This window comes from Saimiri boliviensis, chromosome 19 (genome assembly GCF_048565385.1).
Source record: "Saimiri boliviensis isolate mSaiBol1 chromosome 19, mSaiBol1.pri, whole genome shotgun sequence".
Classification (NCBI taxonomy): domain Eukaryota; kingdom Metazoa; phylum Chordata; class Mammalia; order Primates; family Cebidae; genus Saimiri; species Saimiri boliviensis.
Window position 1 is genome coordinate 17,558,411 of NC_133467.1, and position 27,649 is coordinate 17,586,059.

A 27,649-nucleotide genomic window follows, 5' to 3' on the forward strand; every position below is an offset into this window, starting at 1 on the left:
ACTAAGGGGTTCATGATCAGTAGAATAAACCCAAAGGGTCATAAACTGGGTAGCCATCATAACAGAATGGGAAACATGACTAAGAGACAGAACAAAGTCAAAGGAGCCAGGGAATGAAGAAAGAATAATCTGTTTCTTTCTTTGATTTCCAATTATGTATGCTTTGATTTCCAATCATGTTTCTCAATTTAACCCCACAACATTTGTAATAATGAGGAAATCCTCACATATTCTGGCCACTAGGCTTGCTTTTAGATATTGGTAAGAGTTTTTGTATTTTTCTGTATTTGTTAGTAGTTAAGTGGGAAGCAAGGAGAAATTACTTTGTCTAAGACAAAGATCATGAACATCATTGGAGAGGCAGACTTAGGTTTCCTGGCTTTCATCTGAGATTCTGTGGGCCAATCAGGCTGGGTCTAAAGTGCAGTATTGCAGGAGGGATGGGCCACTGATCATTAATGGTTAAATACAAAATGGATAACACATCTTCTTCTGCCAGGCATCTGTCAGCTCTTCCCTGCCCATGTAAGTATCAGTGGAATTCAGGTCATAAGGGATAAGAAGGAGGTAGCCATGAATCCCTCTCACTATGTCCAGAATTTGAGGGAGGGTTTTATATTATGGTTTATCTACATATAACAACTGTGTTTGACATGGGTTGCAAAAACACTTTGACTCTTTGAGAGTATATAAGAATTTAGGTTTCAGATATATTCACAATTAAAGTATATGGGATATACTAGGTTCCCTGTGTATCAAAATTTACTACATTCCACTGATTTGCTGGCTGACAAAGGAAAGTCGATTTGCCTGGCTCCTGTCAGTCACATGTGGTTTGGAAATGCTTATGCATTCCAGATGCACAGTGTAAACTGGAGAATCATATCCTATTTCTCCTGGTTTGCATGCATGCATATAAAGCTTGTTTTCCCCACAGTCCCACATGAGAAGAAGTGAAGAACTAGCAGCAGTAATTACAATTAATCAACTTCTTTGTTGAAACTTCACAGCTATGGTTGTGAGGGGAATTCTTGTTCCTCGTGTCTCAGAAGGCTGTAAGTTCTACTTTTTTGGTTCTCTTATTCAGTTCTGTTCCATGGAGCATTTAGAGATAAAGCTGGCAACTGTCATCCGAAATAGTTTCTCACACCTACTATGTGCTAGGGCCTCTGTAGGTATTCAGAGATACTGAGCAGAATTATCCATTACAGGAAGCTCAGAGTTTAATGAGAAAGAACAACAAGTAAATCAATAGTTACCTCCCAATGTGACAGCTGCTTTTAGAGAGTTTGCGTTATGCAGTGTGCCCTATGGGAACAGGGAGGAAGTTTGCCAAAACTTCATAGAGGGTGAATCTTGATGATAGGATATGAGTCAAAGCAGAGAAGAACTGGAAGGCATTCAATAAAGTAGGAACATTATGTGCAAAGCTCACCAGGAACACACGTTTCAGGGACCTGAAAGAAATGCTGTATGGCTTAAGACCAGAGGTAGAGCCAGTAGAGAATATAATTTGAAAATATATGAGAGAGAGGCCATAATCCTAATAAATGTTATTTTAATAGTCCACATTCTTGTGTTAATATTTGGAGGCATTTGTTCACTAAGAAAGACTTTAAAGTTGCAGATGAACTAGTTAACCTTACAATATTCATTATCCCTTCTGTTTCTCCCTTTCTAGCACCTAATACAATGCCTGGTACATAGTTAATGCTCAGTTAACGTAAACTACTATTACTGGCCCCCAGAGATTCATGGCCTTATGTCAATCCTTCCTCTTGAGTATAGGCTGAACTTATTGACTCATTTCTAATGAACAGAATATCCCAGAAGTAATGGACTGTCACTCCCAATATTATGTTATAAAAAGACCGTGGCTTCCTTCTTGGACAGTCTGTCATGTATTCACTGTCTCTGGCTCTCTTTCTCTCTTGGATCACTGGCTGCCATGTCACAGGGACACTCATAGCTGTGGAGACGCCTGCTTGGCAAGGAATTGAGCCTTCTATATGAACATCCTCACTGCCAACACCTCTGAGTGAGCTTGATTGCAGATCTTCTGAGGCCTGATATTAGCCACAGGAGTGAGCTTGGAAGTGAATTCTACAGCTCTGCTTGAGTTTCAAGGTAACTACAGCCTTGGCCAACAGCCTACTACAACCTCATAAGAGATCTTAAACCAGAGATGCCCGGCTGAGCTGCATCCAGATTCCTCACCCACAGAAACAATGAGATAATGTTTACTGTGCTCAGCCATTAACTTTTGGTATAATTTGCTACACAGCAACAGCTAACTAACACACTATGCTTGTGCATCTACTGCCCATCCCTGTAAGGTCTGAGTATCTGGTGAGCCTTGAATGAGCTTTGTGGCATCAGAATTTCTTTTTGGTGATGGAGCACTTAGTAACAAGTAAGTGATCACCTAGTAACAAGTAAGTGATCTCACCTCCCTGGCTGAGGAATGAACCCTGTCACCTGCAGTCCCACTTAATGGATTAGACCATGCATAGAGTGATTTTGGCCCAAATGCAGAACAGATTGTTGTGCTTGGGGGGCTCCTTCCCCTAATCATGGGCACATCAACACTGTGAGTAAAATCCCTCCATTAGCTGCTGCTGAGATGCCAGTGAACCTCATAGCCACATCTGTCTAGAGGATGACAATCACAGGCATCCACAGAAAGATATATGTAGCTAATGTATTTCCTATTTCCACATATAATTCTAAATTATTATATGACACGCCCTAGCAAGTAATTGTTAGGCTTGCTATATACACTGTCCAGGTGGGAAGAAGTTGAAATATACACATTGCTTAGGGAACACTGAGTTTTTGGCAGAATTGGCAGTTTATATAACAATGTTGATTTGAAGTTGGTGGTTTTATATGTAAAAAAGATGTTAAGAACTTGTAAAGATGTTAAATATTTACATAAAAATTATGGTCAGCTAAGGGAAGAAGAACAAAATATAAAACCCAAGTGTGCCTTCTACAAATTATTCTTTGCTTGCTTCCTAAGTCTTTTTAGTAGTTCCCAAATTCGTTTTTCAGTTAGAGATTGAGCAAACACTCTATACATAACACTATGTCAATGTGAGCCATCCATCACAGCCACAAGGAAAGCAAACAAAAGAAACAAAGGGAACTTTGTACCTCTGTCCCTGATGATTCTGCCCCTCGTCCTCTGAGATGCAGTTACTGGGAGCCGAAAGACCAAAGTGGGAGAATGTCCTTAGAGCCACAGCTGAGATGCCGATCCGTGGGGATGAGAAATTCAGCAGCACTGAGGTGGTATGGGGGAAGACGACGTTCCAGTGGTGGATCACATTGATTATCAGTGGGTTATGCTGGCATGACAGTCCATAGGTTCCTGAAGATAAACAGAGATGAATCATATTTTAAGCCATTGTTAGTACATTTCCATATCTTATATTCATTTTATCCTCTTAATAGGTGTATGATGCCAAAATCTAGGTGAATGATGTAGACAAGATCTCAAACAACATCAAAGACAGACATCAAGCTGACTTCTGGGTCTACCAGGTTGTCCTCTAGTGGCCCTAAAGGGATATTTGTCAGACTCACCAAGAAGGTGGTTGCTTCCATGGACATCGGTCAGGTAGACAGTCACTGTTGGCTGCCGATGCTGTCCAGGGACTAGGCCATCAGTGGTCAAAAAAATTAAAATTGCTCTGGCCACTCCTGGTCTATTGAAACATACCTAGGCACAAGCACATTTACGTAGGAGTCATTATTTCCATTAAGTTATCAAGACATGTGCCATACCATTTTTATTCTTCTCAGAGAGCTCACCATTTATAAAGTAAGAGCTTCCTTCTTTTTTACAAATGGTAAAAATATGGAATAGACACAGAAAGATATTCAAGGTTGTATCAAACGTCAAGATCAAATGGAAGGAAGACAATTTTCAGATGCCGAACATCCTATATCTTTTTCTGAGACCGATGTCTCAACTGTTTTTTTTTTTTTATTTGAACTTGTCTTTCTTTAAATTTCTCAAAACAATCACTTAAAGAAACCATTGCCAGAGACAATAACTTACTGCACAGCCAGTCAGTATCTCCTCATTGCCGAAATGAAAGCATTGGGGAAGACAATCATCAAACTAGCATCTCACTCTAAACTGTTCCAAGTCTGAACTGCCATGTCTGGCTATCCTTCCCCATCTTCCTATCTCTCCCCAAAATGTTTGCCAGACGTCTCACATAGCATGTGAACTCTGACATGGGGAGATGCTGTTGCAGAGTCTGTTGCTTCTGAAATTAGAATCTGCCAAACCGTTTATTCTTATGCATCTTCCTGGTGCACCAAGCATGTATACCCAGTCCCTGGCCAGGAAAATGAGCCAAAAATGGGACACAGGAAAATTCACGTATCAATCAGGACTATCTCTAGATGGTTAGGGTGATTAAGACTAAAACAGACTTTCAGAGTAAACTATGGAAGTGCTGTCCTTGGAAATTCTTTGACAGAAACATCAACAATAACATCTTAGAGAGGTTGGAGGATGAAGAGCAGATTCTTGCCACTGCTGAGAGTCCAGTGTTCATCTTCCACACTGGACCTATTTGATACAGTAATTCTACTTTTATTTTATTTCCCATGACTCAATATTTTTCTTAATTTCCACGGAGAAAAAAACCCCAGCCTTCCCTGGTGTTATATGGGTGTTGCATTGTTTAGAATCTGGTACTGGACTTAAGTTCTGTGTGCATTTCTCTAGCTTTTTTAAAAATTAAGTTCTAAGGGTGATGAAGCTCCAGGAAAATTGTTCCCAGTGTAAAAGCAGGGTACAACATCTAATGACAAGGCCTTCCTCTAAAAGTGGGGGGAGAGAGTAAAACATGTTTTTCATTTTAACAAGAATTCTTTTTGTCCACAGACTGATTTTTCCTGAGCCTTGGCAGTGTGTTTAGAGTGTTCATTTGCACTGCTGGCTTAATTAGGATGATTTTATGATCTTCAGTGGTCAAAGCAGCACAGCTCTCCCTTCTCTCTCTGCTTCTTTGAGGGAAAGACCAGCCACACTCTCTCTTTTTACAGTGTCTTTTCCCCACTTTTTATTTCCCTTCTTTGAAGTCATAAATATTTCTTCATAACTTAAGAAACACCCAGACCCAAGGTTGCACTTGCAACATGAAGTCCTTTGTCCCTGTCTGGATGAGGGCTAGACATGAATCACATCCTAAGGTTACCAAGAGCCCAACTCAGTGCCCTCAACTCCAGCAGCAAATGACATCAAAGCCCCCTGGGAACTCACACAGCCTCTTCCTTTTCATACACCACAAAAGAGACCTGAGTAGTGGAAGAAAGTTCTGTGTCAATTTCTGAGCCAGAAACAGAGTCCAAACAAGTATCTGGTGGCTTTATCCCATTAGGCCGCAGGCATAAAGAGTGGGGTTGCTTCAACAAGGAACAGGAAGCTCAGTCTTCCTACGTTCTGTTGGATCCCCAGATAGATACTACCCACCTGAAACTACTTAATAAAGGTAGGTCTTATGGTGTGTGTTTCTCCTTTTTGAAGGCCCCTGCCTAAACCTCCAATCTATTTTTCATCTCCTAGCAATATGCCTCCTTGCTCCAAGGGTCTTTTAATATCAAATCACTTTGCCTGTTCCTGGTGGCGGCGTCTCTGTGCCATGATTTGTGGGAACAAGCTATGCCAGGATTTCTAGGCCATGGATCAAGTAGGAAAACCCCAGGTGAGACTTATGAAGGAGACACAGGCCGACAGGAATCTTGGGCTACACAAAGCAAACAGAGACAAGTGTTTGATCAAGTTATGGAATCCTGAGTCTTGGACATTTCCTTTCACAGTGACACAGGTAGCCAAGGTTCATTCATTTGGACCCCACGTATGTTCACAATGGCAACTAGAAGCACAAGAAAGTGTGAACTCTCATACAACCACTGGACCCTCAAAAGTAGAAACTAGTCTGAATCTGCATATATGTGTATAACAAGTTCAGGCAGAGGCAAAAGGAACCAAGTAAATTCACAGTTCTAGAGAGTGAGTGAGCCAGGCAGAAACCCTGGGTTTGATTCTTGGATTGAGCTTTACTTGCTGGTAAACCTGAGCAATCTGTCTTCTCTGAACCTAGGTTTTCTTTTTTCTACCACTAAGAAATAGAGATGTTGCTGACAGCTTGACTATGAATATTAAATGAAATCAGCTAAAAATACATAAAATGCTTACTATAATTTAGCAAGAATTCGATGTTCAATAATTTGTATTTCAAAAAAATTTTAGCCTATTTACAATGTAGGAAATAGGTGAAATAACAAAAATGTAAAATTAAACATACATTTGTATGTTTTAATGTAGAGGGAATTATGATTTTCTGAAATGCATAGCCTAAAATATTTCATATATGCTATTTTCAATTGAAACTTGTAGAAATGTGAACTGGTACTTTAAGATCTGCTTCCATGGAGATAATCAATATCGGAGGCTCTTGGTATAGAATGTATCTCTATTTTATAAATTGAATCTATGAAAAATAAAATATACTTTAAAAGTACATATATAATTTTTCTTACAGGCTTTTCAGAAATTTAGTTCAAAATACATTTATTAAAAATCTACTTTTGCTGTAGAGGCATAGAAACTTCTAGAATTGGCACTGTAATTAGAAATATGAAAGTGTATTTCCTTTTTAATATATTTTTTAAGTTGCTCTTTCCACAGCCAAGTAACAAATATGGATACCCATATATGTGACTTTAAATATAAATATGTTATATATATATTTATATATATTTTGTAAAATATATACATAAATATATAGACATATTTTAGCACATATAAAATATACAGAAATATATATTTTTAATTTACATACATATTTCTAACTTGACTGTGGAAAGAGCAACCTTAAAAATATATTTAAATAAGGAATACATATATACATATATGTATGTATATATATATAGATATATATATGTATATATATAGATATATATATAGAATATATTTTATGTAGGAACACAAGGAATTGTACAAAAAAAATACATCATATAGAGAGAGAGTCCAGACTATTTTTATTTTATCAGAGATAAATAATGAATTTTATGCTCCTAAACATGAAAGACAAGCAGAAGCATCAAGAAGACAGTTTGACAGTAGGAAGCTCTACTTTACACCTGTGTCACCTTTGCCTCTTCAAGTATGACACTCTTCTGATCACTCCAAATGCACGTTTATGGACAGCTGTTCTCTTCACAACAAAGCCCTCCTGAAAGACCTCTCAGGGACTACTCAGATCTGAGATGTGCACCACTGATGACCCAGAAGAAAAAATCAAAGGGCTAGAAAGTTGAAAGAATTATTAGCTACATCTAACACTTTATTATTTGTTTTAACAAAGAGTTTATATTCATGTTTTATGTGCACAATATAAAATTAATTTAAGCCTGTCTCTTACAAGGAAGAAAAATTCATGATAGAGGGATTGCTCAGTGAATTCATTACAAAATATTTGAAACAAAAAGACAATGTACAATATAGACAGATGATAGACAGATAGATAGATACATGGATGGATGGATGGATGGATGGATGGACTGACTGACTGACTGACTGATTCTGACAGATGGGGAAAACCAGTCCCACACACTCAGGTGATTTTTCATCTAAAGCCTGCCTGTTAGCTATACAATCTAACCATTGGCCACTGGGGAGGGGTAAGATTGAAAGAAAGTGCCTCTGATGCAGAACTGTTTGGTCTTAAGAAATCCCTCTTCAGTCTGCTTGCTGGGCACAGACACACTCACTATGCTCCCAAGCTAAGCATTTCAACTTCCAGGTCATCCTTTGTGGTACTCACTGGATAGCAGACCTTGAAACTATACCACAAACTTGAAAAGAATCTTCTGTGAGGTTTTAGAATGCTTTTGGTTAGTTACTGGTTTGCTTTTTCTGTGCCTTTTCATTTTCACTCATCTATGACACTTCCTGATTCCAGAGGGAAACAGAGGGCCTCAGACCAGGAGAAAGTAGGCAGGTATCACCTTCTGTTTGTACAGCATTTAACAGTTTGCCAAGTCTGATTACAGGCTTTGCTGGTGGGTCCACTGAACTCATTTTGATTTTATTCCTTTTTGGTATTTTTGAACAATAGTAGCCCCAAGATATAAAGGCTATATTACAGAAGTGGAAACTAGGATTCTGCAAGCTTAAGTGACTTTCCCTAGGTAAATGCTAGAAAGGAACGAACTTGTTTTTTTTCCCCACTTTAGACTCTGTATTCTGTTGACTGAACCAACGTTCTTAATTTGGGGTGAGCAGGAAATCATAGACTATAAAACGTATTGATGTTTGTGTGTTTGTGCCTTTACTCCCACCAGAAATAAAGTCACATAAGTTCTTAGTCATAAAATCTTTCTATAATTTTAAGGGGGCTGAACCACACTTTCAGAAGCCATTCAGGGTCCAATTAAAGGTTGAGAGAAATCAGAATAAGAATGCCTGCACTATGGGTTGAACCATATTATCTTTTTATAGGTAAAGAATTATCAAATATTGGCAATTTCATGTGGTTCAACCTAATACTATTGCTATCTGTGTAGACTTCTGAAATTTTGTCAAGGATGAGTTTAACAATCAAAATTTCAAGGAATCTTACCTGAAATCAAAATCTAATAGATGAAGGGAGGGTATAAGGCAATGAGGTGCTTGGTTGTCTCCATTACTGAGGATGTGAGTCAAATGAAGAGGTGGGGTTTAAGCCTGTTTTTACTGTCTTCTAATGTTCAAGACTCTGCCCACCTTCATATGAGCCAAAACCCAGCTGACTTCCTGTGTTATTCCTTCATAGCATAAGAAAGTCTACAAACACATCATGAGAGTGTGAGTTTGTCTGAGTGTATGTGTGTGTGTGTGTGTGTGTGTGTGTGTTTGTTTCAGCCTGGTGAGATCAACTCGTCATTTTGTGAAATGAAGAGGGAAACACTATAATCCCACCCCAAACAGGGGTAGACATTCAATAATGTATGATTTTTCAAGTTCATGAAAGATGGTTAGATCAGAATCAGATGACTGGCTCAATCTTTTTGAGAGCATGTCCTCAAACTGATTTTAGACACCAAGGCTAAGTCTGCAGAGATTCTGTGTTGAAAGAGCTTACGGAATATGGAAGGAGGGTCAGAAAGAGACAAAGTCAAATTTGTATCGGGTACTGTGATGTGTCATCTGCATCCCTTCTTTCAGGATTCTGGCACTCAGCTCATGGGAAAGAATCTTTCCAGAAACTGCCTTCAGAGGGTGGGGGGAAATCCTCCCTACACAAGACCATGCCATTTTCCTGGAGTGGGAGGTGGAGTGGACAGGCAATGTCCAAAGACATTCTCATTGGGGCGAGTGGTATACAGAATGGGACAACTCTGAAGGCCCATCACAGCTCTCTGTGGATGCTGACACCTGCAGGGGGCTGTTTCAGTTCCCCTCCTTCCTTTGTCCAATGCTAGTTCTTTCACTCCTCCACAGATGTTGCTCTGAGTCAGGTTCTCAACAAACTATCTGCCTGCAAATCCTCCTCTCAGTGTCAGAATCCTGGGGAAACCCCATTTAAGATAAAGTCTGAAATTGAGAAAAGGTGTTATGAAACATAGCTGGAGGATTCTTTTGGGAACAAGAATGCATAAGCAAAGAAAGGAATGAGAGTATGCTGGGTAGGATTCTATCCTGCATAAAAAACATTGCTAACCCAATTATTCATGAGTCTGTGAAGTTGCCATGTCTGGGACTGGAAAAAGCTTTCATGTAAAAATGAATAAAAAGATTAGTAACAACGAAACAGAAAAGAAGGAAATGAGTGCTTTACCCTCAGAATAAACTATTCACCCACTGAGAACTGGAGCTGCTCTGTCAATGCACTCAGTTAGTTTTTGATGGAAATGAGAATCAAGTATACACAAGTCATCTGTGCTTTTGCAGGATTCTCAGAAAATGCAGTGATCCACATAGGTTAATTTTCCAAACAACAGAAATTTCCTTTTGAAGCACAAAATCATTTTAGAAATTTCAGTCATGGATTTAGAAATATTTCAATGCATCTTAGACAATTTTCTACCTCCTTAAGTAGAGAAATCCTGAAATTCAGCAGCCCCTAGCCATTTTAGCTCAAGGGACCTGTTTTATGGAAGACAATATTTCCACAGATGGGGTGAAGAAAATGGAGGGGGATGGTTTCAGGATGAAACTGTTCCATCTCGGATCATCAGGCATTAGCTTCTTATAAGGAGCACATATCCCAGATCCCTTACACGTGCAGTTCACTGTAGGGTTTGCTGTCCTAGGAGCATCTAATGCTGCTGATCTAACAGGAGGTGGAGCTCAGGCGGACAATATTGTTTTGCCCAATTCTCACCACCTGCTGTGTGGCCAGGTTCCTAACAGGCCATAGACTAGTATGGCTCCAGTCTCCACGGCCTGAGAGTTGGGGATCCCTGCTGTACTTAACTGAATTTTCACTTGATGAATTGGGGGCAATTTAGAATTGTTTTGAACATCAATTACCTTACTAAATGCGAAGACAACAATCCTCTGAAGCAGTGCTCCTCAGACTTTAACATGCATACAAATCACCTGAGGATCTTGTTAAAATGCAGATGATGAGTTCCTAGAGATGAGATCATGCATCTCTAACTAGCTTTCTGGTGATGCCAATGTTTCCACATGCCAACCTCATTTTGAGTAACAAGGCTTTAAAGTTATTAATAGATATAATTATCTTTGCCTGTAGCACATAGTAGTCTAAGATTGTAATCTTTCATTCATCATATGTGTTAATTATCTTCTTTTATAAACTCACCATCAAACTTAAACTTAAATGCAGATCTGAAAGAAATCATCCAATCCAAATGCATCATTTGAAACAATTTGAAAAGAAAACTGATCCCCAGAGAGGTAATTTGATTTTTATAAGGTCACTTGACTGGTTAATAATAAAACAAGGCTTACATTACTGGTTTTCTGAGTGTATGTTTTCTCCCAGTTTCTAAATCCCCTACTAATTTGTTGTTCCTTTTATAAAAGACTGAAAATTCAGATAACAAATATTGTTAGAATTCAATATAAAGGGATCTAAAAAAGGGTCATGTCAACCTTCCTATGAACAGTCAAATAATCCAAAGCAATGATTGGACTTGGTGGCATCTGTACATGGGCTTTTTCTTTTTTTGCTAAATTATGAAATCTGGACAGTTTCCTGGATGGTTGAAGTCATCTTTGAATAAGTGATTAGAATCTGACTGATTACATTTTTAAAATTATAAATGATTTTGTTATTTTGGCCAAAGCAAACCAAAAAACAGGATGGTCACTTACACTTGAATATCTGATAAACAACGAGGTTTTAAAAAATATAAATATGCTCAAATAATGCATGGAGCTACTTATACTAAAAAAAAAATTATTCACTGTTTATCTAAAATTTAAATTTAACTGGTTATTCTATTTTTTTTTCTGCAACCCAAAGTTGAAAAGATATCAGAATCTACAATAAGCTTGACTGTGGTAACCATTTCACATGTATGTATGTATGTATATCAAAATATCACATTGTGCCTGGTACAGTGGCTCATGCGTATAATCCCAGCACTTTGGGAGGCTGAGGCAGGCAGATAATTTGAGGTCAGGAGTTCGAGACCAGTCTGGCCAAGGTGGTGAAACCCCACCTCTACTAAAAATAAAAAATAAAAAAATTAGCTGGGCGTGGTGATACATACCTATAATCCCAGCTACTCGGGAGGCTGAGAAAGGAGAATAGCTCGAACCCAGGAGACAAGGGTTGCAGTGAGCCAAGATTATACCACTGCGCTCCAGCCTGGGCCACAAAGCAAGACTCCATCTCAAAAAAAAAACAAAACAAAACAAAAACAAACAAACAAAAAAAACAGTGTACACTGCAAATATATATAATTTTGATTTGTCAGTTATAAGAAAATAAAAAATGAAATACATCAATCTAAGACATTCACAGTAAGAAAAGCAGAAATGAAGAGAGAAAAGAAAGCAGTGTAGGGAACACAAATTTAGAAAGGAAAACTGCAATGGAGAAAAGGATTTCGTGGATGTTTACATATATAAACAAAAACAGAGATAAAATTGGTAAAAGTGGTAGACACTTTTTGACCAGTGAATGATACAGAGCACACATTTTTACCTTGGACTGGCCCTTAATTCCTGAATGAATAAAGACTCACTATTTAAGTGCTTCCTAATAAAATGTAGCGCCAAGAGGAGGAGAAAAATATCTCTAATAAAGATACAGCTGGCACAATAAAAAGTTGTTACGCCCTGAAAAATAAATGCTAGAGACAAACAAAATGCTATTGAAAATCCAAGGTTTTAAAAAGAAATTACAAGAGCATTGCAAAATACTTAGGGCTAAATGACAATAAAAGCTTTATATGTCAAAATTTAAAGGGCACAATTAAAGTAGTACTTAGAGGGAGAAATTATGGAAACCAAAAAAAAATTAGCCAAACATTTCAACACAAAAACCTAGAAAAAGAACATCAGTGTAAATCCAGACAAACAAAAAGCAAGGAAATAATGAAGAGTAGAAATCAATGAAATACAAAAAATGAGAACAAAAAGAGAAATGAATGAAAGTAAAAGTTGTACTTTGAAGACACTGATAAGCCAGAGAAATCCCATACATGTGTTGTCAAGGAAAAGAAAAAGAGAAAAAGAAGGTTCAAAAATATATACAAGAGAGGATGTAACAACTACAGCTAAAATAGAGTTGAAATATAATAAAAATACACTGTAAAAAACCACCAGGACTAATTTGAATATGTGGAAGAAATTAATACATTTCTGAAAATAACAAAAAATTCAAAATTGGAAAAAAATAGAAAACATGAAGACATTAATAAAAATCAAAGAAATTTAAATGACAATCATATCAGTTGGTGATGACCACATCAGCTGGTTTTACAGGTAGGCTCTGCCAAATTCTGAAGAAACAGATCATCCTTATTTTATACAAGTGGTTCCAGAAACTAAAAAAAGAAAATTGTACAACCAATTTTATGAGGCTTCTATAATCTGAGTGTTCAAAAAATGAATATATAAAACAATTCTACACACGAAAGTAAAAAATAAAAGATTACCCAATAAAATCCAACGATATGTTTAAAATATACAATAAGCATGTAGTTTTGCTTTACAAAGGTAAAAATGATTTGGCAGCTAAAAAAAAAAAAAAATTACCAAAGCTATTCAACATAATGAAGAATCTAAGGAGAAAAAAAAAATCACAGGATCATATCAATTAATAAAAATCAAGGAGTGCCCCTATGTACAAGTATGTTTTTCAAGAGGCAGAAAAAAATGACCTAAGCTTTCTTCTAAAATTTCAAATCTAAAATTGGTTTGTTTTATTATTTTTTCTCAACAAGGAGTAAAGGTAGCAAGTTTCTGAATTTTTTGTGTGTATTTAATAATGCCTTCTTGGCCAGGCACAGTGGCACATGAATAACGAATAAGTGTTCATGAATAACAAATAGCTAATTCAATTTTGAAAAAGGTATGTAAGAAAGTGGGAGAGGAGAAATGTCCTACTATCTATGTTTATAAGGTTAAAGCTATAGTAATAAAAACATCATATTTCTGGTAAAAGAAACCGGTGAAAAGACCAATGAAATATAAAAGAGAGTTAAAAATTAGGATCATGTAATGACGGCTAGGTGCGGTGACTCACACCTGTAATCACAGCACTTTGAGAGGCGAAGGCAGGTGGATCATGAGGACATGAGTTCAAGACCAGCCTGACAAACATAGCGTAACCCTGTCTCTACTAAAAATAAAAAATAAAATTAAAAAATAATCATGTAATGTCTAGAACTGGGTGTATAATCAACATGGCACTACAATCATTAAGACAAGGGTGGATGCTTTAACAGAAAATATTAGAAAAATTGGATTTATATATATTTAAAAGTAGATCCCTATCTTATTCTATATACAAAAAACAAATGTTGAATATATTAAAGGCTAAAGTTTGACCAGACACAAGTATAAAACTAATTTAAAAATGAAAAGGTATCTTTGCAACCTTAGCTAAAACTAACAAGTAAAGAGAAAAAAGCTGAATGTCTGATAATTATTATGTAAAGGATGCTATACCCCATTAATAATGAGAACAATGAAAAATATAATAAAAGTGAGATACCACATTTTCCCCATCATCTTAATCAAATTTAGATAATTGGATAATGTTGGGTTTGGGCAAGGATATGTGGAAAGGATGTACTAGTTTCACTGTCTTTTAAGTAATATTCTTAAGGTTTGATCCACATTTATGTCTATATGTTTGGGTTTATTTCTGAACTTCTCAATTCCATTAATCTGTCTGTCTATTTATGTACCAGCACTTTGATGTGCTGTTAATGTATTTTAATATTTCACAAGGCCAGGCCTTCATTACTCATCTTTCTCAGAATCTCCACACACACACACAAAAATTAAAATTAACTGTATAATTCTTTTAAAAATCGTGTTAGGATTTTACTGGGATTATGTGAAGTTTAAAATTTAGGGAGAATCAGCATTTGTATGATAGAGTCTTTCTATACAGGACTGATTTATTCCTCATTTATTCAGGCCCTCATGGTATCTCTCAGGAGCATTTCTTCATATAGATCTTTCAAATGTCTTTTTGGTTTTATTTCTAATTATTTGACCATTTTTATTGCTATTGAGGTATTTTCTTTTTATTGATGATTGTTTAGTCAGCATATTTATTTTCATCTTAATTTTATATTTAACTGTGATACTAAGTGAATAATTTTCAGGTTGTTCTTTTTTCAATGTTAACTAAAGTTTTACTTCTTTCACATTTTATGGTTAACTTCTTTTATATCTCATAAAGTATAAAATCAAACGTCTAACTGCACTGGCTTCTATTTCCAGAGAAAGTAAAATAATGATGATATTGAAGTTTTTTCTATTTTATCGATTTCTGCTCTTCTCTATGATTTCCCTTTTTATTTTACTCTAAGTACCGTTTTTAATTGTGTGCACAGATTTCCATTTTGTTTCATTACCATTCAGCTCAAAATATTTTTGAATTTCCTCCACATAATTTTCTTTGGCCTGTGAATTATTTAGAAATGTATTGCTTAATCTGGGGATGGCCTAGCTATCTTGCTACTAATTTATCTGTATGCCTCAAAGATAAATTCATTCAGAGTTGTTTTATGGTCTAGTATATGGTCTGTCTTGGTGAATGCACCATGTGCATTCTACAGTTGTTTTGAGTGTAGTGTTTCTACAAATGTGAGTTAGGTCATGATATTTGATAATGATCTTCAAATCTAATATATCTGTTTGGATTTTTTGGCCTAGTTGTTATATGAATTACTAACAGATAGGGGATAAAAATCCCCAACTGTAATTATTAATTTGGCTGTTTTCTCATCAGTTCTGTCAATTTATAATTCATTTCTTTTGAGCCTCTGTTCTTAAGTCCTTCAATTTATAACAAGATTATTATGTCTATTTGAGAAATCAATCTATTTATCATTATGAAACATGCCTCTTTATCTCTGGTATTACTTTGTTTTCAAATCTATTTTGTCAGATATTAACATGGCACATCAACTTTCTTAAGTTTAGGATTTACACCGGTACATAATTTTCCACCCTTTTATTTTTGATGTGCATGTCTTTGTATTTGAAGTGTTTTTCATAAACGGTTTTGTAATTGGTTCTTTTTATATGACAATTTCTGCCTTTTACATGGAGTTTTTAGACAATTTAAATAATGTAATGAATGATATAGTTGGGTTTAAGTCTAACATCTTGGTATTTATTTTTTGTTGTTTCCAGCAATTTTTCATTTCTTAGTTCCTCTTTCCCTTTCTTTAAGTGAACCAATCAATTTTATTATTCCATTGATCTTCTCTTTGACTCTTCCCCTACAGTTATTTGTGCATATGTGTTATTTTTGTTCTAGAGGCTACAGTATACATCACTAACTGACTGCAATCTACTTCCAAAAAACATCACTATCTCATGAATAATGTTAGGATCTTACAGCAGTATTATTCTACTTTCCACTGTCTTGACCTTTGTGATCATATCTATTATTTCTCCATAGAAGGGGTCCACTGAGCCTAACATTAAGGCTGCTCTACTTCCTTTTTTACCCACTTATGTTTCTTTCCCTTCTTGCTCACAGATGGTGATCCCTAGGCCACTCCTTAGTAAATAGCCTGCACACCAAATTCCATTTCAGAATCTATTCCTGGAGAATCCAACCTGCCACAAAGACAGACAATTACCAATTCTCCTCATCCTTAAAAAATTCCCTTTGATGTGATTTCCACTATTTCTGGTCTCCGAAGAAATGGTAGTGGCCATTCCCTTTTCAATCTAGGCCAGTATACAGTCCTACTTATTTACCTCTGTTCTATGTCATAAATAATATTATCAATATGCTTCCCGTTGCCAAGGCTAAGACTCAGCATCCCATCATTTATTTATGCCCTCACCAGATTTGTACACTATAATAAGCAGGCTCTGCTCTTAGTACTGAACATACAGTCTTGACTACACATGGCCTCTGTCCACAAGATCCTTGCAGGATGAAGAGATGGACAGGTAAACAAGAACAGTGGAGTATACAGGCACTTTGACAGAAGCATGTATCAAGGATGAAGTGATCAATTACACCACCTGGGGCTTGGGAGAAGAGTTTAGAAATGGTTAGCTTCTATAATGGAAATAATTCTTGAGCTAAATGATAGAAGGTAAGTTTGTATTTCTTGAAGAGACATAATGAGTAGATCATTGACAGGGGAAAAAAAATGCAGGCTATTTACTATGAGTTTCCCATCAGGAATGTTATAGAGAAGTAAAAACTCTGACATATTTTAGCACTAAAATAAGTATGCTATGATTAAAATTACTAAACCTGTGTGTGTGTGTGTGTGTGTGTGTGTGTGTGTGTGTGTGTGTATAAACAGGTGTGGAAGACCTGACAAATGAAAGAATTCAGCCTGAAACAACATTTATCTCTATCTCCCTATGTCCAGTTACCAGGTTCTTTCAAGTCTATTTTTCACTTTACTGTATCTGTAGCACCACATTACTTACAACTTTCTGTCTTCTACAATATTTTTGTAAACATGCCCACTGCTATGTATGTAGATGGTAATTCATTCATCTTTGGATCCCTCCACATCACAACATATTGTTCATATGAAGCAGTCTTTACTAAGTAGAATTAAAAGTGAATGTTGTTACGGTGTGGAAATAAAGCAAATACTCATAAATATCTTTAATATTTACTGGAAATATGATACAGAATAGCGGTTAGCACATGATGGTCTATGAGTCAAATCTGACTCACTGTCTGTTTTTGTACAACCTGTGAACTAAGAATAGTTTTTGCATTTTTGAATGGTTAAAAAACTTTAAACATGAATAACATGAAAATTATATGAAACTCAAACTTCAGAGTTTATAAATATAATTTTATGCTTATTCATTTACATATTGTCTATGGCTATGTTCATGTAAAGGAGGTGTTAAGTAGTTGTGACACAGACTGTATGGCCCATAAAAAATGAAGTATTTTTTTAATCTGCTATCTTTATAGAAAATGTTTCCAAAACCCTGGTATAGAGAAAAAGGACGATGAGTTTTTTATAAACCAGATTTGAGTTTTAATCCTATCTGTATCTCTACTAGCCATATTATCTAAAGGCTTAGCACCTCTGAATTTTAAGATAATCATTTTTAGAATGAGAAAAATCATTTCTCTAGTAAGAGTTTGCATGACAATTAGTAATAAAATATCGGGAATATAGTAAATTTCAATCAATGTGGTTCTTCCCTTTTGATGCCTGGTGGTACGGATTTTCATCTTTGAAATCCAATCAATTAAACATGTATTGCATTTTCTGTTAAGGATTCACAGTCAGTGTTTGGATAGTTGAACCCAAACAAAGAAAGAGAGGAAATTATGGTTAACAGGCTTTGGGCTTTATGTAGCAAGGGTTTCCAGGCAGTGGTCTGTAATGCATAACTGATGTTGAAGACCCCAGTATTTAAAATACTGTGAGCATGTGGTGGTTGCTCTTAGGATTGCTAATCATTCCTGCCTGAATGAGACCATTCCAAATTTCAGACATTTTAGAGGAGTCATGAAAATAAACATGAGCATATGGTTTTGCATATGTTGACAGGCTCCCAATGAAACCAAACAACAAAGTACTTATTGAGTATTCAGCTTCTCAAATTGCTTCATTTGTTGTCCATATTACTTAGATACAAAGCACTTTCTGGGAAGAATTATGCCTTCCGTTTCTTTCTCAATCCCCCAATGACACCAAGAGTTGACAGTAAGTATTTAATAAATCCTGTAAACTAGATTTATAGATACATGGTCTTTCAAGAATTTAGAAGAAATCCAGCAAAAAGATAGGAAGCCTTTCCTCATAATCCAACATATGTTTTAATTTGTTTTCTTGCTCATGCTATATTCCTGTCTATCTTGAGGGCTTCTGTTTTTGGCATATTACAGGTGCTTAGTGAATGCTGATTGAGGAAGGCAGCATAGCATAGATGGATAAACATAGGACTGGAATCAAGAAACATAAATGTGAGCATCAGATTTATTATTTTATTCTTGAGCGATGTACAAAAAGAACTTTGAGTCTTTGATTCTTATTTTACTCACCTATAAAACTGGAAAACACCCACCTTGCCAAATTCACAAGGCTATAGTAGGGATCAAATACAAACAGTGCATGAGGATGTGCTTTGAAAACCATAAATAGCTACAAAATGTGCTTATTATGTAAATAATAAAAAGACTACATTTTATTATATTTAAGAAAATTCTTACACTTTTGGTCTATTGTCTCAAGATTAGAAGAAAAGAAAAACTAGGAGAGTGTCACTTCAGCAAATGTAGACTAAAATGACAGAAATTTTGTTGGGCAAGTAGAATTTTAGTCAATGAAAGATTTTGGGAAGATATTTTCAAGACGAATGTTTTCCAGCTTCATTGTTTCTCATTTGTAGTAAATTTGTCTCTGAGCTACTGCATACAAATCATATTTGTGCATCAAATCAAGATTAAAGTGTACCAAAAGGAAGAATAAAAAGCCAGAAATCCCATATTTCTCTGAAAGATTTTTAATTTTTTTTTAAACTAACTACCTTATCTTTAAAAATCACTTTTTAAATTATTTGGTGTTATATTGATTTGTGAACATTAAATTTTCTTAAGTTCTTACATATTAACTGAACTTTCAATGATATTAATTTTTTTTTCTAATACAAAGACTATTACTCCTGAATTCATTTTATCATGAACTGGATATGCTATAGCTTAAATGTAGTCCCCAAAAGTTCATGTATTGGAAATTTGGTTGCACTGTGTCAAGAGACAGAGCCTTTGGAAGGGAGTGGGTTAGTTATCATAGAACTGGGTTAGTTATCATGGAAGTAGGTTAGTTATCATTGGAGTGGCTTTTCTATAAAAGTGAGCGGTCTCTCACATGCCCTCTTTTGCCCTTTTATCATCTTTTAATTCAGAGGCAACAGATGTTGAGCAGATGCCAGTGCCATGCTTTTGGACTTCTTAGTCTCCAGAACTATAGAACTATAAGACAAACAAATTTATTTTCTTTATAAACTAACCAATCTGTGGTATTCTGTTAAAGCAACAGAAGGCAGACTAAGACAAGGTACACACCTAAAATATAAGATGTAGCTAACTGACATATATTAAAACAATTCCAGCTGGAGATTTCTGTTTTCAGCTATGATAGAGTAGCATGTAAGACAACAAATCATACTGACAAGAACAATCATAAAACATGAATTAAGTATACAAAAATGTTTAAAAGCATTTGAAAGCAACCAAGTGCTCAGGACTTAAAAGTCTAATAATAATAATAAAAGAACACAATGAAGGGAAGATAATATTCTGTGCTACTTTAGCCTTTGAGGTATTCTTCAAATCCTAAGCAATGTAAAATAAGAGTATAAAAAGCCAAGCAGAAATTGGCAATAGAGAGGCCAAAAAATTAAGAAGAGTTTTTAGCAGACACACTGCTGATGAAATAGAAATTATACTTCAAAGACTATCAATGTGGAGGTCCCAATCCAAGCTTTTAGTTGAGGCTCCTGAAGAACCAGGCCTTAGAAGAAAGAAAAAACTGGAAAAAAAAAATGAATAAAGGCTCACAAATAAAGAAGCACAAACTTGAGCTATCTTAATTACTTAATGCATTAAAGTGATCCTTCCCAAATCTTACCAGATATCTAAAAAAAAATCTTGAAGATATTATCAGCCAGAACCTCTATAATTTATTGTGTCTGATATTCACTTAAAACATTATTAGTATCATAGTAGAAACGCCCAAATAAACACAACTTTTTTTAAAAAGTCAACTTAAACAGACCTCTGGATCAAGATATTGGTGTTATCAGATGCAGACTCAAAAATCACTGTGGTTAATATGATTTTAAACAGACTGTATGATGGAGAATTTCACAAATATATAGGAAAAATTGAATAGGTATTCTAGAATTAAAAATACAGTAATAAAAACTAAGGATTTAATAAATAGTTTACTGATTATATTAAGCAAAATTTGGGATTACTAAAACAGAAGATAGCTCAATGTAAAATAATCAGACTACAGGAAATAAGAAAAAGAAAGGAATAACACATAGGAGAACAGAGAAGGTAAAAAGTACAAAAAGGTGTAGTGTGTGTGTGTGTGTGTGTGTGTGTGTGTGTGTGCAACCAAGGAAAAAAAGTAAAATGAGCAGAAGGAATACTTGAAACATCTTTTTGTTTTGTTTTGTTTTGTTTTCCAAAACTAAGATACTAAGCTACAGATTGTAGAAGCTTGACAAACCTTTAGCCAGATATATGCAAAGACAGGTAGGCCTGGGAACATCATAGAAAGACTGTTGAAGACAAAAGACAGAGAGAATATATTAAGAGCACCAGAGAATAAAAGACATTGCCTTCAAAGAAATATGTATCAGTCGTACAGCTAACTCTCCAAAGTACGGAAGTGAAAAGACAATGGGATAACACCTTCCAAATGATACAAGAAAACAACTGGCTACCTAGAATTTTGTACAAAGAAATCCTTTGAAAATGAATGTCAAAAAAATAAATATTTTAGCCATACAAAACCTGAAAGAACTCATTGCCAACAGGCCCACATTAAAAGAAATAATAAAAATGAATTTCCCTAAGCTAAACGAAAATAATGGAAGCACAGAAATGTAGAAAGGATTGAAGAGCACTGTAGAGGGTAAATATTAGGAAATTTAAATCCACAGTACTTTAAAAACGCAGAAAGCAATAAATGGCGGCAAAGCATTCTAAGGCACTCTTACTGATTATAAAATTGTGAGAGTACTAACTTATAACAGACTCTTAACAAGTTAGAATGCATGCTGAGCCTCAAGACTAACCACCTGGAAAATGAAAGTATAGCTCACTGTAATGATAAATTTTAAATGTCAGCCTGACTGGATTGAGAGATGCTTTGGTGGCTGGTAAAGCATTATTTCTGGGTGTGTTTGTATGGTGTTTCTGGAGAGACTGTCATGTGATTCAGTGGACTGAAAGTGGAAGATCCACCCTCAGTGTGGATGGATGCCATCTAATCAGCGGGGGGCCCAAATGGAAAAAACTGGTGAAAGAAGGAAAGAATTATCTTTCTCCGTCTTCCAGAGCAGGATACTCTTCCTTTTTTTCTCTTGGACATCAGAACTCTGGGTTTTTAAGCCTTTAGACTCTGGGACTTGCACCAGCAGATTCTTGAGGCTCCTGAGCCTTTGCCCTCTGACAGAATTATGCCATTGGCTTCCTTAGTTCTGAGGTTTTTGGACTTGGACTGAGTCATGCTACCAGCATCCCCAGGTCTCTAGCTTACCGAGGGCCTAACATGAGACAATTGTGTGTCATTTTCCTGATAAATACCCTCTTATTAGCTACTTATATCTATATACATGCTATTGTTTCTCTCTGGAAGATCCTAATACACTAACAAACTGATAGATTGAGAAATCACATAATCAAACTATGTATTTTGTTAAAAAGCAAGAAAGAGACAAATAAAGAGCATATAGAACAAATGAATAACAAACAGTAAGTTGGCAAGTTTAAAACTAAACATTGTTAAATACTTTAAATGTAATTGTACTAAGTTCTTTAACTAGAAAACAGAATTTTAGATTCCGTATATATATATATATAAATATATATATTTATATATATTTATATATATTTATATATTTACATATATATTTATATAAATATATATTTATATATTATATATTTATATATATTTTTATATATATAATATGTTGATAACAAACTAAGCATATTAAATATAATTACAAAGAAAAGTTAAAAGTAATAGTATGAAAGAAGACACAGTACACAGCCGGGCATGGTGGCTCACGCCTGTAATCCCAGCACTTTGGGAGGCCGAGGCGGGTGGATCATGAGGTCAAGAGATTGAGACTATCCTGGTCAACATGGTGAAACCCCATCTCTACCAAAAATACAAAAAATTAGCTGGGCATGATGGCGTATGCCTGTAATCCCAGCCACTCAGGAGGCTGAGGCAGGAGAATTGCCTGAACCCAGGAGGCAGAGGTTGCAGTGAGCCGAGATCGTGCCATTGCACTCCAGCCTGGGTAACAAGAGCGAAGCTCCGTCTCAAAAAAGAAGACACAGTACACAAATATAAAATATTATTCAGTATAGGTATGGCTACCATAAAACCAGACAAAAGTTATTCAAAGCAAAAAGTATCCCTAGAGGGTTTTTAAAGTGTTTGTTAGTTTTAAAAGAGAAAGTTCACCCAGAAGGCATAAAAATTGTAAAATTATATTCTGACAGTTTCCAGTTTACATAGTTCCCATATGCATGAATATCAGTTATAAAAATTTAGCTAAAACCGATCTCCCAAGAACATGCTTCAAATTTCCATTTGCACAGTATATTAACTGTATAAAGTATAAACTTCACTATTAGTCCTTCCATCCAAAAATCACCATGTGAATAACAAATGTGAGTAATGATGGGTGACCAATCACATCACTTATTTCAAAGTCTGTAGCTGATTGGTCACTGGGTATTTCATTCACACAGAAACTACAAAGTGTATACTTAATGCTGCCATTTTGTCTCCTAGTGATAAACTTAAATGACACTTTACAAAAATGGATAATCAAAAGCAGGAAGTGGCTAAAACAGATAAGCATGCAGCAAATAAATGAAAAATGATAATGTTGGGAAGTGAAATTTAAATCAAGGGAAATGGAGTTATAAAAGAACTAGCTGACTCTGGGAATGTTCACTCTCCTGCCATTCAAGAGACTCTTAGGTATACAGCCAGAGAAAGTTAATGAAAATGAAATTATCGACATAAATGAAAAAATAAGTTGCGACAAAAAAAAAAAAAAAAGGAGAAGCTGTCCCAGAAGTGACATCAAGAAAAAAACTTATGTTAAAAAAATCTCTCAGAGATATTTCCTAACATTGAAAGTGCAAAGGATAAAATGTTAGAAGTGGATTCAAACTTCACAAGAAATATGACAATTCATGAACACACAGAAAAACTGCTTTCTTTGTAATGTAAGTCATATAATAAGGAAAAGGCAAACGATGTTTAAACTATTCTTGGTAAGTTTTGTTTTTTGCTATTTCACAGATAAGGAAACATTTTAATTCTCCTTGTTTCTATTGTTTAAAATTCTAGTGAACTAAATACTAGTTTCACTAGTTTTTTGCATTTCCCTACATATGTATAACTAAAAATGAGTGCAATGTTGCGGAAAAAAAAAGAACCTTTTAGATACCATGAAATAACTGTAATTTTTTCCACTAATTATTAAGGTTGCATTGCATAGTTTCAACTTTCATAGTTGTTTTGTGGTTCCACACTACCAGGCAAAGTAAAGACTGCCTTCACATTTAATAATATTGCCTCTAAATGTATCAGCAATGGCAAAACTAAAACAGAAACAAACAAATCCAAGATTATGTTGGAGGCATGTAATACACATCTCTCAGTGACTACTGGAAACAGTACACAAAATTTTGGGAAAAATAAACATATTTTATATACATATATGAAATAAACATATACTCTCTCTATATATAGGAAATTTCAACAACATGATGAACAAACGTGACATCTTAAATGTATGGAATGCTTTATCCAACAATTGCAGATCACACATTTCTTTCAAAGTATAGGTAATACTAAAATATTGACCACATACTGATCCATAACTCAAAGCTCAACAAATTTCAGAGAATTGAAATATAGAATATACTTTTGACCACAGAAGAATCTAGCTAGAAGTTTGTTTGTTTGTTTTTAACGTAACCCCAAATCCACAAATGTTTTCAAGTTAAACAGCACACTTACTAATAACTCAGGGGATTAAAAAAAAAAAAAGAAATCACAATGAAAACAAGAAAATTGGTTTGAGTTGAATGATAACAGAAATAAGACGTGAAAACTTGTGAAATGTAGCTAAAGGCATGTTTAAAAAAATATTTATGGCCTTAATGTGTATAACTAAAAAACAGAGAGGACAAAAATCAATTACCTATGTATCACCTCAAGTTACTAGAAAAAGAACAAGTTAAATGCAAACATAAATGAAATAATGAAAAATAAGATCATATATACCTTTAGTTGGTTGCATAAAAAGATTAATAAGAGGTTAATGAAAGTGATAATCCTCTAGCAAGACTGAGCAAGAAAAATAAAAGAGACAAGCCACAAATTAACAATAGAATGGGTGAAAAATCTCCTAGAGACTGTAGAAACACAACAAAGAAAGTAGTAGAATATTATGAAAAACTTAATTTGATATTTTTGATTTTTTAAATGTACAAATTATTTGAAAAAGTCAGCTTACTTGAAGTTGATCTAAGAGGAAGCAGAAAACCTAAATTTCTCTACATTTTAAAAAAAAATTTAATACATAATTGTATTTTTTCTGCAAAGAAAACACCAAGCTCAGATAGTTTCACTGATGAATCCTCAAAAAATTAACACCAACCTTACACAAAATATTCCATAGAACTAAGGACAGGAGAAAAAAGAAAGTTATTTAAGGAGTCAAACCTAGCTTTGATCATAAAACCTGACAAGATAGTAAAATAAAGAAAATGAGAGGCAAATTCTAATGAATATAGATGAAAAACCACCAGCATATTCTCAAATAGAATTCAAAACTGTGTGGTTGGTTCTTGGTTTCCAAATATCTTAGGTTGGTTTAACATTCCAAAATTTTTTAATGTGAGTTAAGATAGTAACAGAACAAAGAGAGAAAAAATATCATCTCAATAGATGCAGAAAAAAACATGATAAAATTCAACTCTACTTTCTCAGAAAACTGACTCAGGGCAAGCAAGACCCCAAATTGGGGTTTAGGCCAGGAGAGGTTTTGGCTTTGCCTAGGAAAGAACTTCAAGGCGAGCCAGCAGGGTCAGACTGCAGCTTTTGTGAAGAGGCAGCAGAAGTGCCACTCACCTCAGAACAGGGCTACCCCCTAGACAGTGTGTTGAGAGTAGCAGCCTAGGAGCTGCTGGCAGTCGCATTTATACCCACTTTTAATTATATGCTAATTAAGAGACAGGCTATTCAGAACTTTCTAGAAAAGGGGTAAGAGTTTTCAGAACTATATAGGGTAACTTTTGGGTCATTGCCAAAGCATACTGCCATGACATTTGTAAACTGTTATGGCACTCCTGGAAGCGTCTTTATGCTAACAGTGAGGGCAACTAGAGGTCACTTTTATTGCCATCTGCTGGTTTTGGCTGACTTCTTCACTGTAACCTGTTTCAACCAGATTCTGCTCTCATTAGCAGGGACCTGACCAGTGCTTACAAAACAAGTCCTGCTCATCTTCTACCTTATCCCCCCCTCAGATATTAGATACTCCTCTTCAATCCTAAGAGGGCTGCAGAAGGGTGGAGGTCTATCTTCTCCAAGTGCTTTCTGCCAATTGTACTTTGCTTTCTGACTAGCACTGGAAGAGTAAAAATCTTTGGATAGCTGGTCTAAGGGGCCTAAAGGCAGGGTGTTTTTATTTTTCAAGTCAGAAGATGGGATGAGTTGGAAGCCTTGTGCCACTATCAATTTTATATGGAATTGTTGTAATCTGAAAGACATACACTTCATTAAGAGGTTAAATTAGCAAAGGCCAAAAACTAGTAATAACAAGAAAGCTATTATTATCTTTTATAATAAAAGTCCTAGGATATGTAAGAACCAGGTAAGCCTTGAGAGAACATTTTTATAGTCAACCAAATACAGTTGGGGTCAGTGCCCAAATTGCATTTATGATATCAGGTAGTTTGTTCTTAACCTCAACCTATTTTGAGTTATTAATATATGTATAGAGATTTTATTAATAACTGTATAGACATTCCTTGTTTAGGAGTTTTTTAATTCCCTTTAATGCCTATCTTGTACTGGTGGCTACTGGTTGTAGGGTTTGAGTCTAGCTTTTTAGGGCTAATTCATGGTAGGCAAAGCCACCCCAGGGGACTGCTTGTCTTACCGCTGCCCCAATTCCTGCCAGAATCAACCCTATTGCTCATTTATTTCCGGTATTCCTGGGTCTTAAGGGGTTATATAGACAGTAATCCTCACAGGGTTAAGGGTGGCCAATGTCTATTCACCCACTTCAACTTTTTGATATATAAGGGAAAGCTATGCCTGAAAGAACAGGTGGCTCCCCAGGGAGTTAGGAATGGTTATGAGATATGATTGTTTCCCACTCATAAGCACAAACAAAAACAAGCCCAGTTAGAGCACAGAGCCCTCACAAGGTGTGATGTCTATCCTTTGCTGCCACGTTGGGTCTGTAGAGATATTTGTCCCCTGCTCCTGGAGGGTGTGTTCAAACTATCCTTGTTTGTTAGAAGGGGGCTGTACTCCCACCTTCCCCTATTAGGCAGTTGCTTTTCCCCTGTGTGTTTTGATCCAGGGGAAGGCCTATAAATGTTTCTTTCATGCATAAGGAGAATCCCATTTACCTTGCTGCAGCCTTGGGAACTTGGCAACTAGAGTTACATTAGCGCATTACAGGGAAACTTTTGTTTTTGTGTCATCAACACAACAGTAAGTACAAAAGATAGAATTCTTAGTGCCTGGAGATAAAGATACCCAGCTTTCCAGGTCTGGGCAATAGTGGCAGGGGGTTTAGGTGGAATCCACTAAGTTGGGGAGAATTTCACCTAACAAGTAGGGGTCCGGGTACTTTGAGATTACAGTGATTAGTTGGGAGGTCTTGGGAGGTGGCCATGAGATTTTTCTGGATAGGCCAGAAGGTGGAATTTTCTATCCTGGGGGTGTTAATGATAAATTTAGTAACCACGAAGATGATTCCCTGATGCTATAATTTTTGAAATATATATTAAAGAGTTTTGCTTCCACCCACATTGGATTAGGTTAATTGAGAGAGCAAACAGGATTAATAGTGGCAACATGGTGTCTAGTTGGGCCTTAGATCATTCTCAGCAAACTGACACAAGAGCAGAAAATCAAACACCGTATATTCTCACTCATAGGTGGGTGTTGAACAATGAGAACACAT

The 27,649-nt window shown here is 35.7% G+C and overlaps 1 protein-coding gene across 2 annotated transcripts in view; it reads right to left on the reverse strand.

The window, feature by feature from the left end:
• Nucleotides 1–27,649, reverse strand: part of PAPPA2 (pappalysin 2) — a 578,240-nt gene that overhangs the window by 97,288 nt on the left and 453,303 nt on the right. For both annotated transcript variants that reach the window (XM_074389559.1, XM_074389560.1), the window contains 2 exons: nucleotides 3,589–3,724; nucleotides 3,157–3,373 (listed from right to left, as the gene is read on the reverse strand). In XM_074389559.1, the coding sequence (XP_074245660.1) occupies nucleotides 3,157–3,373; nucleotides 3,589–3,724 (353 nt within the window). The remainder of the gene's footprint in view (nucleotides 1–3,156; nucleotides 3,374–3,588; nucleotides 3,725–27,649) is intronic.